Here is a 19,957-nt window from a genome sequence, read left to right as displayed (position 1 = left end):
GCACAGAGTTGGCAATTATTAACATGACTGGAGCATCATGGTAATTCACATTGTGGCTAAAGGTGCTTTTACACGGTACGATCTGTCGAGCAACAAGTTGTCCCGGCGATAATCGTTCCTGTGCTTTTACACAGGACTAAGTATCGCTGACTGAATGGAGATGGAGCGTCTCGGTAATTGTACCAGCCTACCCGTCTCCATTCACAGTAAGCAGGCAGTCATTCATAAGTGAACAATACGTCATTCAGTTTTCTGAATTGTGGGACTCCAAATAATAATCGTTCCGTGTAAAAGCACCTTAAAGTAGAACACGTTAAGTGTCAAGATAACATTTGGAGCTTCTATACTTCGACAAAGGCTATGGGATAACTTTACTATAAGCAGCAAACTGCAGGAGAATAAAGAGAACATACAGAACAGCTGCAGCTATGCATCAAACGTACTTCAGTTAAGTCTTGGAGACGTTGCTTCAGATCTTCACTAGACACTTCAGAGCTTGCATCTGCAGAGGACCGGGATATAGCAGAAGGATGTAGTTACTAGACAGTCTCCACTGGGTACAGTTAGGAAATCAACAAAATTACCAGACGGTTAATAATATGCATGAATATCTTCCCACGTGTACGATTGTAGCAAACATCACACTGGCTACATTGCAGATTTGATCTGCTCAGTTGTAGAGAGTTATTTTAAGAAAGGAGAACACATCACTGAATCGCCTATTTTAAAAAAAAACTGTGTCGCCTACCGATGCAAACACTAGCAGAATGATATGTAGTAATATCAAATAGTGTCATCAGTGCACTTATAAGCCAGCAAATTGCAACAAGAGTTTCAGAAGTATGGCACACTTGACTTGTTAGATTTCACACACCTCACTAGGCATGTTGGGCAGATTACTCTTACATATACACACAAACGATTTACACCAAGAATTGGCACACATCTCTGAAAAATGTACTGCATTTTAAGAATCCACTTAAAGGGTTGTCCAGTACTCTTAATATTGATCACTTATCCTCAGGAAGAGGTCATCAATAGTTGATTGGCTCAAGTTCACCACTTGGAATTCCCGACAATCAGCTGATCCCTGGGCCTGATATAAGTGCATACCGCGCTGGAAGCTGATAGCGCTGTCAAAAATGCAGCAGCCCAGTTGGATATAGATACATATTCCACTGAATTAGAAAACAAAGGCCACAGCGCTATCCCCAGGCTAAGGGATCAGCTGATCGCCAGGGAACCCAAGCAGTGGCCCCCCACCAATCAACCATTGATTATGCTGAGGATAGGTCATCAATTGTAAAAAAGTCACAGAAAAACTCTTTAACCAGGTTTTCCATTTTTGGAATTCTACAGTAGGTCAGACAGTTAGTAGCCATGAATCCAGTTAAACTCGGTGTGCCCTCTTTTTCTTTAACCATTGAAACAAATTGCAATGGCGCATGTAGATACCGCATGTGTTTAGCTAGCCACATAAATGTTCCTCTTGTGGATTCCTCCATATTGCTCTTTAGTGTCCGCTCATCCTGCTTTATTCTATTTTCTTTTAGACTTTATTTAGATCTGCATTGGAAGCTTCCATTATAGATCGAGCACAAAATCTCATCTAATCTGGGAACATTTCCCTGGCATGCTAGAAGCCAGACGGACCCCATTATAGTCAACGGGGTCTCTGGCACTGCTTCTGTTCTGTACTGGCTGTCAGGACAGTGTCCGGGATATGGGGGTCCCTGAGATATCCCGCAACCCCTGTCCCTGCCTACTTGCCCCCCTGGGCTAACCCCCAGGGCGACAACTGGGCGGCGGTCCCTACCCTCACTAGGGAAGCGGGACACGGGAAGACAAACAGACACTGAAGACAAACAACGGTAGAATGGTCAGACAATCCGGGTCGGCAACAGGAGGGTACGCAGTACAGGGGGGTCAGGCAAAAACGTAGTCAAGGTCCAAAAGCAGAGGTCAGGAAAGCCGGGGTCACAAACAGGAGTCAAAAGAATACGCGGGTGCAGCTGGAAGACCAAACTAACACTGGCAAGGGCTGAAAGGAAAACACACCTTTTTAAATGCTGTCAGCGCTCCCGCCCCAGAAGCCGATTGGGGCGGGGAGCCTGACAGCAGCAGGGCTAATCAGGGAGGTGCTGGGGACACACCCCCAGTCTGCAGCACAGACAGTTACTAGGGAAGCCAGCCTGGTAGTCAAGTGCCTAGAGAAGCACCTGCTGCCTCCCTAGCAACCCGGCGGCGACCAGTCTGACAGCGGCCCGGGGAGATCACAAGAACCGGGGCTCCCCTACGCCGCACTCCTGTAACCCGGGTGGCAGGACCGGTGGTGTGGGCACGGGGCCCCCGAGAATTGCTGGTTCTGACAGTACCCCCCCTTCTACGGGGGGACACCGGACCCCCATGGCCAGGAGCGGGCTTGAGCGGGAAGGCCCTGTGGAATGATCGGACTAGGCGTGGGGCATGAACGTCCCTGGCAGGGACCCACGTCCTATCCTCAGGGCCAAATCCACTCCAGTGGACCAGGTACTGCAGTACACCTCTAACCCGTCGGGCGTCAACAAGCCTTTCTACTTCATACTCCAGTTCCCCCTGTACCAAAGAAGGAGGGGGCGGGTTCTGGGTGGGTAGAACTGGAGTCACGTATTTTTTAAGCAAGCTTTTATGAAAAACCTTGTGGACCTTCCAGGAGTCCGGAAGTGACAACTTATATGACATCGGGTTGATAACCTGCGACACAGTAAATGGGCCAATGAACCGAGGAGCAAGTTTCAGGGAGGGAACCTTAAGTCTCAGATTTTTGGATGACAATAAAACCTGCTCCCCGACCACAAAAGGTGCCGAGATAGTACATCTTTTCTCAGAGTATTTACGTAGCTTCTCTTGGGAGCCCTGAAGGTTCTTACGAACCTGGGCCCAAACTGTGCACAGTTCCTCAGAGGATATGTCAGCGGCCGGATTGTTCGAGACAAGGGGAGTAGAAAGCGAGAATCGGGGATGGAACCCATAGTTACAAAAAAAAGGTGACACTTGAGATGACGAGTTAACATGGTTGTTAATAGCAAATTCGGCGAGAGGCAGGTAGTTGGCCCACTGAAACTGGTTATCAGAGACAAAAAGTCGCAGGTACTGGATAAGTTCTTGATTCATCCGTTCTGTTTGTCCGTTACTCTCGGGATGGAAGGCGGAGGAAAAAGACAAATTGACATTTAGGTTTTTACAAAAAGCTCGCCAGAAGCGAGCGACGAACTGTACCCCTCTATCTGACACAATATCCTCGGGGATCCCATGTAGCCGAACAATCTCCTTGATGAACATTTCAGACAGAAGTTTGGCGTTAGGTAACTTGCAAAGCGGAACGAAATGTGACATTTTAGAAAAACGGTCAACTATGACCCAAATGACCGTATTCCCCAGCGAGGATGGCAGATCAGTAATAAAATCCATGGACAAATGGGACCATGGCCTGGACGGAATGGGCAAGGGAAGAAGAGGACCCTCAGGACGTCTCCTGAGATTCTTCCCCCTTGCGCAAACCGGGCACGCGGACACAAATAACCGTACATCCCTGGCCATGTGCGGCCACCAATAGAGTCTGGATACTAACTCTAGTGTACCCCTGATACCGGGGTGTCCAGCTAGGACTGAAGCATGTGTCTCCTCTAACACTTTCAATCTCAGTGACAACGGAACAAAAAATTTGCCTTCCGGAAGGGCTTCAGGGGCGGATTGTTGAGCAGCGTGTATGAGAGGTGAAAGGTCGGAGGAGACAGCAGCGAGGACCACTCCAGGAGAGAGAATGCTCTCAGGCTCAGACTCGGAAGGTTCCGGAGAACCAAAACTCCTAGACAGGGCGTCTGCCTTGACGTTTTTAGAACCGGGTCTATAGGTAACAACAAAATTGAACCGAGAGAAAAACAAGGCCCAGCGGGCTTGCCGAGCATTTACCCTCTTAGCGGAATCTAAATAGGTGAGGTTTTTATGGTCTGTGAGTACCGTGATCTGGTGACGAGCTCCTTCCAAAAAATGCCTCCACTCCTCAAAAGCCCACTTAATAGCCAGCAATTCCCGGTTGCCTATATCGTAGTTCCGTTCAGTGGAAGAGAACTTTCTAGAAAAATAGGCACACGGTCTAAGGTTAGTGAGTGTGGAGGGCCCTTGGGACAGTACCGCTCCCACACCAAACTCTGAGGCATCTACCTCCACCACAAATGGGCAGGACAGATCCGGTTGTACCAGGACAGGCGCTGAAGAGAACGCCGCCTTTAGGTTATCGAAGGCCCTCAGAGCCTCAGAAGACCAGGTACTCACATCTGCTCCCTTTCTGGTGAGGTCCGTTAGAGGTTTAGCCACCACGGAGAAGTCTTTGATGAACTTGCGATAGTAATTGGCGAAGCCGAGGAAGCGTTGAAGAGCTTTCAAGGTACCTGGCCGAGCCCACTCCGTGATGGCTTTCACCTTCCCAGGATCCATCTGGAAGTCGCATGGCGTGATAATATACCCCAAGAATGATATCTTTTGTACCCCAAAAACACATTTCTCGAGCTTAGCAAACAGCTTGTTATGTCTGAGTCGAGCTAGCACGGTTTGAACATGAGTACGGTGACTCGGCAAGTCGGAGGAAAAAATCAGAATGTCGTCTAGATATACAACGACAAACACCCCCATGATATCCTGAAACACAGAATTCATGTACCCCTGAAAAATGGCGGGGGCGTTACACAAGCCAAAAGGCATTACTAGGTATTCAAAATGACCGAGAGGCGTATTGAAGGCAGTTTTCCACTCATCCCCCTCCCGAATGCGAATGAGGTTGTATGCCCCCCTGAGATCAAGTTTAGAAAACCATTGGGCACCAGCGACCTGGTTGAGGAGGTCAGGAATGAGCGGAAGGGCATACTGGTTTCTGACTGTGATCTTATTTAGCTCTCTATAGTCAATACAGGGCCGGAGACCCCCATCCTTTTTCTCGACGAAGAAAAACCCGGCACCCACCGGGGATTCTGAGGGCCGGATGTGCCCCTTGGCCAAGCTGTCCTGGATATAGTCCCTCATGGATTCTCTCTCTGGAACCGTAACATTATAAATGCGGCCCTTAGGAAGTTTGGCCCCAGGAATCAAATCGATTTTACAGTCCCATTCCCTATGAGGGGGCAGGGCTTCAGATAATTGCTTGGAGAAGACATCCGAGAACTCGGAGAGGTAATCTGGTAGGGGAATCCCCTCGCAGGTGGAGATCCCCACCTCCACCGGACATAGGTGGTTGGCACAGCGGGGACCCCACTCTACCAGTTCCAACGTGTCCCAATTTACTACCGGGTTGTGCTCCCGGAGCCAGGGGAGACCTAGGACGACGTCCACAGACAAATCTCTCATCACCAGAAATGTGCAGGTTTCAACATGTAGGGCTCCTATAGTAAACCTTACCTCAGGGGTAACCAGATTAACTACCCCTGCTTGCAGTGGAGTGGAGTCCACTCCTGAAACAAGAATCGGAGTCTCTAAACGTAACAGAACCCCGGACAGTTGGGCAACGAAATTAAAGTTAACGAAATTAGCAGCAGCCCCAGAATCAACGAAGGCTTGCCCAGTACGGTGGAAAGAATGGAATTCTAGGGTGCAAGGCAATAACATTTTGGACAACACAGGGAGTACCTTGGCTCCTAGACAGTCCTCCGGACAACTGCCTAGGAGCGGACGTTTTCCCTGCCATGGCTTCTTGGCGCAGGTTGCAATGCGGTGACCCGGCTCCCCACAGTAGAAGCAGAGGTTCTTCTTCAGGCGATTTTCCCGTCGTTGCTTGGGGTTCATGGCTCCCAGCTCCATGGCCTCGGTGGTGGGAGGTGGAAAAGTCGGGTCAGTAGAAGAAGTGGGCGTGGGGAGTGGAGTGGTCCGAGCGGCGTGTCTGGCCCTCAAACGTCGGTCAGCCCGAATAGCCAGCGACATGGCTTGCTCCAGGGTTCTTGGCTCCGGGTGGGCCACGAGTAGGTCCTTAAGACCCTCAGACAGACCGGTCAAAAATAGGTCTTTTAGGGCGGCATCATTCCACCCGGATTCTGTACAGTGCTGGCGGAATTGGGAACAGTAGTCCTCCGCCATCTTGCAACCCTGGCGCAGGGCCAGAAGCTTGGAGACTGCGTAGCCGGCACGGTCGGGTTCGTCATAAATTTGACCCAAGGCGGAAAAAAAGGCGTCAAGGGATAGTCGGGCGGGAGAGCCAGCAGGTAATGAGAAAGCCCAATTTTGGGCTCTCCCCTCAGGCGGGTAATTACAATTCCCACTTTCTGGTATTCAGTACCAGAGGAGTGGGGGCGGAGATCAAAGTAGAGCTTGCAGCTCTCTCTAAATGCGAAAAACTGACTTCTCTCTCCGGAGAAACAATCCGGAAGCGTGGCTCGAGGTTCTGTCATTGTTCCTGGAGCGGAAGGGGGCTGCATGGGACCTGCAGCTGCCGCTTGTTCCTGTCGCTGCAAGCGGGCTGTTAGGTCCTGGGCAAGGTTCGTAAGGAACTGGACCTGGTTCGCTAAAGCTGCCATGGCCTCCATCGAGGGGTTCAGAGTTGCCGGGCGGATGCAAGGGTCTGACCTTCGTTCGGCCAGTGTTACTGTCAGGACAGTGTCCGGGATATGGGGGTCCCTGAGATATCCCGCAACCCCTGTCCCTGCCTACTTGCCCCCCTGGGCTAACCCCCAGGGCGACAACTGGGCGGCGGTCCCTACCCTCACTAGGGAAGCGGGACACGGGAAGACAAACAGACACTGAAGACAAACAACGGTAGAATGGTCAGACAATCCGGGTCGGCAACAGGAGGGTACGCAGTACAGGGGGGTCAGGCAAAAACGTAGTCAAGGTCCAAAAGCAGAGGTCAGGAAAGCCGGGGTCACAAACAGGAGTCAAAAGAATACGCGGGTGCAGCTGGAAGACCAAACTAACACTGGCAAGGGCTGAAAGGAAAACACACCTTTTTAAATGCTGTCAGCGCTCCCGCCCCAGAAGCCGATTGGGGCGGGGAGCCTGACAGCAGCAGGGCTAATCAGGGAGGTGCTGGGGACACACCCCCAGTCTGCAGCACAGACAGTTACTAGGGAAGCCAGCCTGGTAGTCAAGTGCCTAGAGAAGCACCTGCTGCCTCCCTAGCAACCCGGCGGCGACCAGTCTGACAGCGGCCCGGGGAGATCACAAGAACCGGGGCTCCCCTACGCCGCACTCCTGTAACCCGGGTGGCAGGACCGGTGGTGTGGGCACGGGGCCCCCGAGAATTGCTGGTTCTGACACTGGCTGGATCCAGCAGCTCTGGTTTTTTCATTGTTTGACTCCAAGGATTGAGCTGTACAGTGAAAATACAAGTGCAGGGTTGAAGGTGGCCTTAAGTGGTTTTTATAAAATTTTAGGTACTAGAATTTTTTTTACTCCCTCTAACGCATTATACACAATCTCACACGCACATAATCTATCTATATATATAACGCTCTGGTGTATGAACACTTGCTACATACAGTTAGGGCCAGAAATATTTGGACAGTGACACAAGTTTTGTTATTTTAGCTGTTTACAAAAACATGTTCAGAAATACAATTATATATATATAATATGGGCTGAAAGTGCACACTCCCAGCTGCAATATGAGAGTTTCCACATCCAAATCGGAGAAAGGGTTTAGGAATCATAGCTCTGTAATGCATAGCCTCCTCTTTTTCAAGGGACCAAAAGTAATTGGACAATGGACTCTAAGGGCTGCAATTAACTCAGAAGGCGTCTCCCTCGTTAACCTGTAATCAATTAAGTAGTTAAAAGGTCTGGGGTTGATTCCAGGTGTGTGGTTTTGGATTTGGAAGCTGTTACTGTGACCAGACAACATGCGGTCAAAGGAACTCTCAATTGAGGTGAAGCAGAACATCCTGAGGCTGAAAAAAAAGAAAAAATCCATCAGAGAGATAGCAGACATGCTTGGAGTAGCAAAATCAACAGTCGGGTACATTCTGAGAAAAAAGGAATTCACTGGTGAGCTTGGGAACTCAAAAAGGCCTGGGCGTCCACGGAAGACAACGGTGGTGGATGATCGCCGCATACTTTCTTTGGTGAAGAAGAACCCGTTCACAACATCAACTGAAGTCCAGAACACACTCAGGGAAGTAGGTGTATCTGTCTCTAAGTCAACAGTAAAGAGAAGACTCCATGAAAGTAAATACAAAGGGCTCACATCTAGATGCAAACCATTCATCAATTCCAAAAATAGACAGGCCAGAGTTAAATTTGCCGAACAACACCTTAAGAAGCCAGCCCAGTTCTGGAAAAGTATTCTATGGACAGATGAGACAAAGATCAACCTGTACCAGAATGATGGGAAGAAAAAAGTTTGGAGAAGAAAGGGAACGGCACATGATCCAAGGCACACCACATCCTCTGTAAAACATGGTGGAGGCAACGTGATGGCATGGGCATGCATGGCTTTCAATGGCACTGGGTCACTTGTGTTTATTGATGACATAACAGCAGACAAGAGTAGCCGGATGAATTCTGAAGTGTACCGGGATATACTTTCAGCCCAGATTCAGCCAAATGCTGCAAAGTTGATCGGACGGCGCTTCACAGTACAGATGGACAATGACCCCAAGCATACAGCCAAAGCTACCCAGGAGTTCATGAGTGCAAAAAAGTGGAACATTCTGCAATGGCCAAGTCAATCACCAGATCTTAACCCAATTGAGCATGCATTTCACTTGCTCAAATCCAGACTTCAGACGGAAAGACCCACAAACAAGCAAGACCTGAAGGCTGCGGCTGTAAAGGCCTGGCAAAGCATTAAGGAGGAAACCCAGCGTTTGGTGATGTCCATGGGTTCCAGACTTAAGGCAGTGATTGCCTCCAAAGGATTCGCAACAAAATATTGAAAAAAAAATATTTTGTTTGGGTTATGTTTATTTGTCCAATTACTTTTGAGCTCCTAAAATGTGGAGTGTTAAATAAACCCACAGGAATGCGCAACCCTCCATTTAAGTTACTCCAACATATAACTATGGCAGCTCGCATACTAATAGCACAACAATGGAGAAAACCTACACTACCCTTCGAAGCCTGCATAACACGAATAAATAAGATTTTTCTAAACGAAAAGCTTGTAGCCATCCGGCAAGACACAACCCCCCAATTTGAGAAGATATGGAATCCCTGGATAACGCACATCAACATCCCTAATCTATACAACCACATGAGGACATAAGTGGAAGATCCTGCTAGAGCCATCTAGTTATATTCACTAACCTAAAAATATCCACTATGAAGGTGGCAAAGACATCTAATAAAAAATAATGAATCTCTTAGTCATGACCAGAGCTGGAGGACATCGAGATCTGTTTTACCCCCCACCCCCCTACCATTCTAATAAAAACATGTGAGACTCATAACACCATGATGTAACCCTATCCTTGCAAACTGAATAAATATTTTAGTTCTGTTAATTGTTATTTATATTATATAAGTTAAAAACAGGCCAAAGACTCTGTACTGTAACGCCAAAACTTTACCCCCCTGCGTGGGGAAATTGCGGCAGAGTGTTGCCACCCTTAAGATTTTATTTCAATAAAAACCGTTGAAACATAAAATGTGGAGTGTTTGTAAAGAAATGTGTACAATTCCTACATTTTCTATCAGATATTTTTGTTCAACCCTTTAAATTAAACGTTACAATCTGCACTTGAATTCTGTTGTAGAGGCTTCATTTCAAATCCAATGCGGTGGCATGCAGAGCCCAACTCGCGAAAATTGTGTTACTGTCCAAATATTTCTGGCCCTAACTGTACATACTGCTCTACTATACAAACAGTACATATACACCACATGCACACATAACTATTAACTAAATTAGTAAAATTTTGTAAATTAGTAAAATGCCCACTTAAAGCAGGGGTGAGGAGTCTGGCACTGCTGGACCCATTTCACTTCGAACTACAGAATGCAGAAACTTTTTAGCAAAATATACCCGTGCATTGCATGGTGCTATAAGAGCAGGTATTGGGTATTGAAAAGTGGGCTTTCAAAGTTATTTTCTTACATAATAACTTCTATTACTACTATATTTTGGAGCAGTCCCAAATCATTTGTTCATCAAAAATTTGGTTATGAGCCTCTACGCAAATTGGCACAACTTTATGCGCAACAAAAATGAGCCCGGCACCGCACTCTTATGAAAACTGTCCAAAAGAGATCTGTGTTGTCCACAGCAACCAATCACAGCGCAGCTTTGATTTTACCTCAGCACTATAAGAAAGATTGCTCTCATCCGTCACAGCAAACCAACCCGGCGTTCGGGGAGTTCCACTGCGCCTGTGCGAGGATCACAGGCACTCTTGCGACGTGCAGAGAATCCTAAGGGCTCATGCCCACGGCCATGACGGGCTCCCCGAGTGGAATACCCCAGCAGACTCAGTCACGGCGCCCCCCCCAAAGACCCCATACTCACCTCAGGATCCGCTGCGTAGCGCCGCATGACACATCGGCGGGGTGTCACATGACGCAGCCGGCGGGGCGCGTATTCACACTATACTTCCGCTGTGCTACAGCAGAAGTATAGTGTGACGGGCGGCTTCCATTGACTACAACAGAAGCCGTCCGCGCGTATTCCCGTGGCAAATAGGACATGCCGTGGGTAATTTTACCCTGCGGAATTCCGCAGCATGTACATTGAGCTATTAGGTTCAATAGAACCTAATAGCTGCAAAGAAATCCGGCCGTGGGCATTAGCGCTAACCCCACTCATTACTATAGACGCTATCCGTGTCACTAAGGACTCTTTTGCGCAAGTGCGGGAATCACACACAGTCTCGTGATATACCGGACTCCTCCTCTTAATCTCTATAGCTGTTTAACCCTTTCCAATCCACTGTCTGACCTCTGAAGACATTATGATTTAAGGCTGTACAGCTCTGATGTTTGAGGACTTCCATCGGGGTTCTCTTACTGTATATTGCCAGCCTCTCTGCTGTGGGAGCCTAACCAACGTGTCACCTCATGCAGTACTGGCTTTAGCCAGCAGACAGCGCCGTTGTATAACGGCAGAAAAAGAGTAAGCCCCCCCTAGCAAAACCAGGATACAAATTGGATTGGAAAGGGTTAACAGCGTGGCTAAGTGTAGTACATAGCAGTGTACCTATATTTAAGTCAAGCACTCTGATGCTTATTTAGCCATCTTCTTTATTTATAAATACCAACAATACATGTAAGCTCTGATTCATTGATAACATCACGGTTAGCTGTAGCTGACAGGTAATGTCACCGACTACCCATGTGTTGCAGAGATGAGTATACGCTACTAGATGGGTTTGTCCCGCTTCTATTAGGCTATCTCTCCTTGTTGGTCCTTTTGTTCTACGTGGAAGTCTGGCACTTTTCACTCCAGCGGACGTCCGATTAGGTACATTTTCCCCTATTGCCTGTGTGGCAGCTGGCACCTGTCTTGCCTTGGGTCTTTGAAGACAATGGGGGGAGTCTGCTGTAACCAATTGCCATCTTCACAGAAGATCAGTCTACAGGTGGCCGGCGTGGTTATGGGTCTGTCCCTTACTAAGGATACGGTCAAAACTAGAGATGCTGCTACGGCCTGGGCATATACTGAGTTACCTCAGTTGGCTTTGTCTAATCAGTTTAGCTACACGCTCTCCTCCCCCTAGGGATAGTGGCCTTATTGCTACAAAGTATCCATTGATATTAAACTACTGGCTACGTTTTAATCATAGTTTGCACTTCTCATGCATCTGCTGGGACTTGTGGTGTTTAGTATATTTTGCATGTGTTGCACTACCTCATACCTTGCTGTATAATTTATATACCTCATGAGGCTCAATAGCTCCATGAGGATCCTGCAGACCGCAGGGAACACATTGAGACCCAGAATTGAGGGAATAGTTCTCTCCCGTCTGGGTGTGATGCAGTATTTGGTATTATTTCTGTCAGTGCTGCGCTTGTCATGGTTCCTCCTTGGTGGATATAAGCGTTAAGTGAGGTTTTTTTTTCCAGCTATTATCACTAATGTGATGCTCCGTGTCCTCCTCCCCGACATCAATTCTCCTTATGGATATCCATCCCTATTTATCCATTACACATATTAGGCCACAATACTCTATAGATGGGGAGGTGGTTGAGGTAGGGTTGCAGCAGATTGATAAGAGGTGTTGTAAGGGGTTTGCTTTGGGTTTGTTGCTAAGACTTTGTTCACATGGCAGACTTTTACCATCATTTGCCATCATTTCAGTATTCTAATGAATGGTATGAGAATACGCACCATAGTTTTATATGGTACAGATATTTATGCACAAGGATTCTGAAGTGAAACTGAAAGTCTGACTTCAACTTGCTCTTTCAGGCTGTGCAACAAATAGTCAAACTTGGTAATGTTTTAACCCCTTAGTGACAGAGCTTATGTTTTGCATGTTCTGGTGCATCTCATTTCTACGGCACACAAACTGCAACAAAAATTATATGATACCTTTGTTCTATGGGTCAATACGATTACTACGATAGCAGATAATATATAAGCTTGGATCCTAGGTCCCCGAAATCATTTTTGAGGGCCCTCCATTGATCTCTAATTTGTTTATTGGTGCCAACATGCACCATGACTGCTGGATCCTCACCCGCCCCTCCCAGTAATCTGTCAATCTGATCCGTGATGTGTCGAACTCGAGCGCCAGAAGACAACACACCGTTCGACGATCCCGGTCTTTGTGGCAGATTGCCCTATGTGTCCCCCTTATAATTGAGTCCCCCACCACTAGGACCTGTCTAACCTGCCCTGCGTTCCCAGTCCCCTTCTCACTGGAGCAGTCATCTCCCTGGCGTGCAGAGGGCATGTCGTGCTGCAGCGGTGCTGTCTCTGTAATGGCGTCCCCCTCATCTGCCAACGTTGCAAACTTGTTGAGTTGTGCAAGTTCTGGACTAGCCTCACTGGTTCTCTTCGCTTTACCCCGTCTGTCACCCAGCTAGCTGCCTGCTCCCCGACTCTTTCGAACTACTGCCCTCTCCCCCTGCCTCTACCCCAGCGAGTGCCTGCTCAGTGAGCAGCCAACTCCTTTCCATGTTGTCGATGAATCTCAGTATTGCCAGTCGCTCATTTAGATTCAGGATTTGGGCTTCCAAATGGGCGACGAGCACGCATGTAGCACACTGGACAGCATTGTCAGGCATGGAGCTCATCCTTATGGGGATCTAGATTTAGTTATGGAAGTAGTGAAGATTGACTAGATCACACTCCAAACACACCGCCCCCTGTTTGCAACCGCTCCCGCTTTTTTTTTTTTTTTTTTAAACACACTCACACACTTATTGCTTGCTCTCACTCAATTCTGCTTCACTTGCACCTCGATTCACACTTACTGACACAGACACTTACACACAAGATTCCCTAGATTCTAGGCTTTTTGACAAAGGTGGCCCTATCTGGCAGAAGGACCTCAATTTTATCTTGTTCTAACCCCTTAAGGACATGGCCTGTTTCAGCGTTGAGAATGCAATGATTTTGGAGTGATTTTCAGCTGCACTTTTCAAAAGCCATAACTTTTTTATTTTTCTGTCGACATGGCCGTATAAGGGCTTGTTTTTTGTGTGGCGAACTAGAGTTTTTATTGGTACCATTTTTGGGTGCATATAATGTATCGTAAAACTTTTCTTATTTACTTATTTTTTTACAATGTCAATCATACAGTAAAAATGACAATATAGTATCTGGCACATGTTACCATGGCGACCCGTCGGCCCTCCGCGATTACATCGCAGGGGTACGATGACATCACAAAGGGAGCGCCCTCCCTCTGTGAACACTTTACATGCCGTGATCTACATAGATCGCAGGATGTAGGGGGTTAACAGTGGGGTTCACTGTCCTCACGTACCCTTGCTGTTGCAGTAACATCCGGCTCCTGCTGCCGGATGTCATGGGCTCACTTCTGATCCTGCGCCATCCATATAATATAAGGTTACACCCTGTTGCATAAATACCACACAGCCAGGACGTAAACTTGCGTCCTGTGGCATTTTAGAGGTTACAATTGTCAATATGTCTAAACACTTTTTCTAAATAAACCCTTTAGCCATGGCCAGCCTTAACTATGTGCAAGCTGTGCAGTCGCAGCCACCAGCTTGTAGGGGTGCACCAGGCAGATGTAGGCTGGGAAAGATTGCCCCCAAAGGTCCGGCTGGCCAGATGATCTTCCTCTGTGTGACAAATTCTTGTGCAGGTCCAATAATCATTGTGCTCTTTGCCCTCTCTCTTCCCCCCTGACATTCTGAGGCGTCACTGTCAGCTTATTGGTGCCCCCATAACAGAATCACTTCGATCTACTACTGTATTTACATTATGAGCTTGGTTCTGGTACTGGATCTATGTATCTAGGATCTTGATTAGTGTTATTTATGTAACTAGATTGATCTGATGTTCATTACGTGAACATAAAAGGTTTGGAAAAATGGTTGTAAATGTTTTAAGAACTGTCGAGCCTAGGATTCGGCTTGAACTGTTCGCCATCCACGGCTCAGTCTTCCATGATTTGGAGACATGGCAACCGTCAAAAACTGATAAGCACTTGATATAAGCGCTGCTCAGCAACGCTTGACTCTCCCTAGGGCAGCTGTTGGCTGAAGCACAACGGCATCGCTAAATTTAACATAGGTACTTTGACCTGGCCTGACTGAGCACTCAATGTATCAAACTCAAGCTTTCTGATTTTACAGCGATGGATAGTATGTATAGTAGATAACTCTGATTTTCATATTGTATCCATGTACGGAGGTTGGTTAGTATTGTATTTAGGTTAGGAGTCTCGTTCTGCTGCAGTATTTAGGTTGGGTTCGGTGTTGTATCAATGCACCAAGTCTGGTTTGTGCTGTATTTATGTTAGGAGCTTTGGCTCTGGGGCATGCTGCTGCTATCTTGCTACTTTCCATGCAAGCAGGATACAGGCAGACTGCCTATCAGTGCAATACATATTATATAGATAATTATTTTTTAGGACAAGGCATGCCAAAAAAAAACAAAAAAAAACACACAAGTTCCATCCAGTACTGGCCTCAGTTAGATGGCACCCTGTGTGCCATCTAACTGAGGTCAGTACTGGCTGGAAAAAAGGCCAAGCCAACCTGCTCAGGATCCTGACCAATAATAAAATCAAGCTGCTTTGTGTCAGTTTTCACCAGAAGTTGTGAACAAAGAGGAAAAGAATCCCAAGTTTCCTCTTCCCCGAGTTCTGAACAAGAAGAGGAAGTCACGTTGATGCTGGACAGGAAGCGTTGCTAATGGATCAGGTTTCCGACCAGCATACCAGAAAAAAAAAGCTAGATGTGAGAAGGACAGACCATACTTTCTTACCTATACTGTTCTGTCTGCAGCGCATGTAGCTCTCTCGGGACGGCCTCACGGTCTCCCTTTCCTCAGACGCGCTACACTTTCCCACATGATGCCTTTTGTTACCATCGTCTTCTCCCTTCTTGATAAGATGGTAATGAAGAGAACCGGATCCTTTCCTCACTTTGAATGCTTTTGCTGTAGTCTCATCCGGACCCTCGTAGAGCCCACCAGGCTTTCTCCCAAAGCCCTCACCCAAGTCTCCTCCAGCCATAAAGTCTTCCTCCTCCTCGGACAGGAAGTCAGTCATCGCCAACGCGTGCAGGAATGAGGCGATAGTCTTAAAGATCTAAAAGACAAGTAACATAATGAGCTACCGACGCGTTTTCTAGTATATATGTCTCCAGGTCTACTGTTAAAGGGATTGTTGGGTGTAAGACAATTTTTTTTTAAATTGGCTTAAACATCCTAAAACAATAAAAGCATCCGTACTCACCCGTTCGTTAACTCAGCCATCCAGTGATGCAGTTTCCGCAGTCCTCCTGATGTTGGTCCACCTGACTGCTGCAGCGGTAACATGCCGCTCTTCTGGCATTGCAGCTCAGATTCGAGGAGGGAGGCAAGTGACCACGGCAGCGTCCGATTGGCTGCAGTGCTCGTAGCCGATAATACACACAAAAAAACAGGAGGAACACTGGATCACCAGGGGAACGATCACTGGAGTATTGCTGCTTTTATTGTTTTAGCACATTTGGACCCATTAAAAAAAATAAATAAATAAAATCGCCTACACTCAGACAACCCCTTTAACATATAGTATTGCATTAAAGGACGGACATGGAACATTGAAGGGGTATGTGGTGCCCTCAGATGGCAGGTAATGACACAGTGCTTCCGCTAGGTTAGGACTTCTTCAGACGGGCACAACACGCCTTGGACACCCGTATGAATGATGCACCTTGCAAGTCCTATTCTTGTCAGTAAAGATGATAAGCATAGGACATACACCTATTTTTTTCTTAACTACGTGTACCATAGGCTATCGTGGGTCCGTGAGATACATGGACAACACAGACAGAAAACCTGACCATCTATATGGGCACTTAAAGAGAGGTTCTTCAGCAGCTGTATTTCCATCAGTAGTGAGCGAGAATTTTCTCTTTGCTCCTTAACAAGAGGTTCTGCAGCAGCTATGAGTCATAATACGGAATAATAAATATTCCCACTACTGTAACCTAAAGGAATATTAGAAGTCACTGAGGAGTTCCTCGAACCCTATGCTTGCCCCGCAGACCTATTAGACTGGTGGCACCTGAGGCTGGTTTACCCTGGCATCAGAGTGACCCAGGAGGGTGAGAAAAAAAGGGAAACGCATGTGCCACAGATATCTGCTGTGGTTCTAAAGGCGTAAGTGAACTGGATTCTGCTGTGTGAGATATCCGGGTACTTGGGGGTCATCTGTCACCACTTTAACTTCACAAACGTTTACACCAATACAGATGTGGGAAAAAAAAGCCTGTTTTAAACTTTTTCTTATTTCCCCAAAACATAAATATTTATAATATTATTCAGGTGGTGTAAATGCAGCAACAGTCTGCAGGATAGGGTTTTCCCCCAAAATAAGCCCTAGCATGATTTTTCAGGATGCTTGAAAAACAAGCCCTACTCCAAAAATATATGTGGTCATAAAAGCAAGCGCTCACCTCCTCTCCAGCGGAAAACCACACTGAGCTCTAGACTCGCCGGCGGTCCAAGCGCTACTTCTGCACATACAGGGATACAAAGTGTCGGCTCTTAAATACTTTATTCTTTAAAGCAGCCGGCATCGGGCTTACAGATACCTGTCTTATTTTCGGGGAAACATGGTAGCGTTGAATGGTATATATTAAAGTGGTGACAGATAACCCTCAAGTACCAATATCCTGACAATCTTGGCACTGACTCCGCCTCCTGCGCCGGTGGATGGGGTTTCCACAAATCCCTTTTTCAAGAAAAAAAAATGCGCGCTTTGCCGGACACTGTGATTTGTGCCACAAGGGTCAGCTGTGCGCCAATCCCACTAGCAGACATCTCCTGTGACACTGGAACCCGGCTCACACAAGCGGGAAGGAGGCAGTTGGAGGATTTTACACTTATTTCCATACAAATCCACAAGTTTCCGACCCCCTAAAGTGTTATCCGCCTGTCCTCCCCGTGTAGAGCCGGCGGGGACACAGCGGCCGGCAGTGTGTGCTCAGGAGGGGCAGACCGCTCCCAGATACAGCCGGGCCCCCCACGTGTACCCCAGCTGTTCTCACCTCTCACACCGCTGTCACTGCCCTGCCATGGCCGCAGTCTCCTGGCTCAGCCTCGTCCTCCCCCGCTGACTGCACGGCGTACAGGTAGGGATTTCCTCCTTCACGGACGTGGCCTTCCCGCCCCCTCCTGGTCACATGACCCGGGCTTTGCCCTGCTCACCTGGGTGCAGTGTGCCAGGTGCCCGGCTCATAGTCCTGCCCGATATAGTAACTATGATACATGCTGCTGGGGGTGGGGTGAGGTAGACTTTTTGCAATATGTAACTGGTAGAAACTTCTGAAATGTTCTCTTTTCATTTCTTCTCCCCACTTTTGAAGAGTTAGAACTTATTTCTTTCTATGAGAAATTGTTTTTAAGGCCAGTTTCACATCTGTGTTGGAACCACCAGTCGTAGATCCGGCTAAAAATACCAGAAGAAACCGTGGCGCATGCAACGCGTTTTCTTCTGGCTAAAAGCTGGGCAGCTAAGCAGAAACTGTTCGATTCCATCCCCGAGACGGAGCCGTTCAGCCGTGGGGATTCCAATTTCCTGCTTTCTGAACGAATCAGGAATGCGTAACCCATGCACAGGTGTGAAACCACGTCAATAGCTGTACTTCTGTACCAAAAAATGTGTTGAAAAATTTATTTCTTTATTTTTTTAAAGCAGGGTAAAATATTTTTAAAAACCCACAATTGCCCCAGTTTTTGGGGTTTTGTTTTTATGTGTTCATAGTGCAGCAGAAATGACATGTTAATTTTATTCTGAGTGTCAGTACAAATGTGGTAATACCAGATTCAGTTTTTTAATGTACTCGAATGTAATATTTCTAAAAAGATAAAAACATTTACTGTTTAAAAATGAATTGCCTCTGCGGCATCTTCTGAGACTCAGAATGTTATTTTATCAGCAGCGTGGCTGTGTGAGGGGTTGTTTTTCATAGAGTAATTCACAGTTTTTCTTGATACCAGTTTGAAGTACATACAACTTTTTGATCCCTTTTAGGTCAGCTTCACACCGGCAAGGGCGATATCTGACTATGATTCACGCCCCAATATCGCCCTCGCAATCCATGTGAAACACTGGATGCGAGGTATTTTCATGTGAAAACAGGCTTGCATCACTGTGGGGGAATCCCTTCACCCCCACCACAGCTAAAGGGATTCCCCCAAGGGGATGAAGGAAGCCCCTGCTGTGGTTGTTGCAGTCATCACACAGAGGGTCACAGAGTTATCAGATTCATGGGTCCGATGCCACTGCTGCTGCCAGCTCCATTGAAAACAATGGGCTATATCGCAAAAAGAGAGAGAAAGCATGTTCTAACACAGGGGTTTCCCAACTCCAGTCCTCGGGGACCACCAGCAGGTCATGTTTTCAGGATATCTTATGGTAAGAACACCTGTGGCAATGTCTGAGGACTGACAATAATTACATCACCTGTGCAATACTGCGGAAATCCTGAAAACATGACCTGTTGCCGATCTCCCTGAGGACTGGAGTTGGGAAACACTGTACTAACACATCACTTAAAGGGGTTGTCTCGCGGCAGCAAGTGGGGTTCAGCACTTCTGTATGGCCATATTAATGCACTTTGTAATGTACATCGTGCATTAAATATGAGCCATACAGAAGTTATTCACTTACCTGTTCCGTTGCTAGCGTCCTCGTTTCCATGGTGCCGTCTAATTTCAGCGTCTAATCTCCCGATTAGACGCGCTTGCGCAGTCCGGTCTTCTCCCTTCTGAATGGGGCCGCTCGTGTCGGAGAGCTGCTCCTCGTAGCTCCGCCCCGTCACGTGTGCCGATTCCAGCCAATCAGGAGGCTGGAATCTGCAATGGAACGCAGAGCCCAGGGTGCACCATGGGAGAAGACCTGCGGTCCACCGTGGGTGAAGATCCCGGCGGCCATCTTCGCAAGGTAAGTAAGAAGTCACCGGAGCGCGGGGATTCGGGTAAGTACTATCCGTTTTTGGTTTTTTTAAACCCCTGCATCGGGTTTGTCTCGCGCCGAACGGGGGGGGGGGGCTATTGAAAAAAAACAAAAAACGTTTCGGCGCGGGACAACCCCTTTAAGTGAAAACATCGCAGATGGGAATGAAACCATTGAAAATCACTGGTTTCATAATTCTGCATTTTCACTCATCCCAGGAAAATCAATACAATTAGGTTTGTTTTTCTAACGCAAGAAATAAGAAAAGGGTTCTTTTTTTTTTTCTTAATTAGTAGGTCCAGAATGGCCAGTGTAGCTCAGTATACGCCCCAACGCCCATTTTTTCCCCTCTAATTATGAGGAAAAGTGAATTTTGCTATTCTAAGGCCCCCTGCACACAGGTGGAAATTCCACGG

General features: G+C 47.3%; 1 protein-coding gene across 3 annotated transcripts in view; it reads right to left on the bottom strand.

Moving 5' to 3' along the window:
* Window positions 1-17,768, bottom strand: part of CCDC125 (coiled-coil domain containing 125) — a 37,814-nt gene extending 20,046 nt beyond the window's left edge. For 2 of the 3 annotated variants that reach the window (XM_066602939.1, XM_066602942.1), the window contains exons 1-3: window positions 17,632-17,768; window positions 15,359-15,683; window positions 444-502 (exon numbers count right to left, since the gene is read on the bottom strand). In XM_066602939.1, the coding sequence (XP_066459036.1) occupies window positions 444-502; window positions 15,359-15,644 (345 nt within the window). In that variant the 5' untranslated portion in view covers window positions 15,645-15,683; window positions 17,632-17,768. Of the gene's footprint in view, window positions 1-443; window positions 503-15,358; window positions 15,684-15,830; window positions 16,492-17,631 lie in introns of those variants that run through there. The other variant, XM_066602940.1, reaches the window with a different exon arrangement.
* Window positions 17,769-19,957: the final 2,189 nt, after the last annotated feature.

The sequence above is a fragment of the Eleutherodactylus coqui genome, chromosome 5, assembly GCF_035609145.1.
Source record: "Eleutherodactylus coqui strain aEleCoq1 chromosome 5, aEleCoq1.hap1, whole genome shotgun sequence".
Lineage (NCBI taxonomy): Eukaryota > Metazoa > Chordata > Amphibia > Anura > Eleutherodactylidae > Eleutherodactylus > Eleutherodactylus coqui.
Note: the sequence above shows the minus strand (reverse complement) of the source record. Positions and strands in the feature narration are given on the sequence as shown.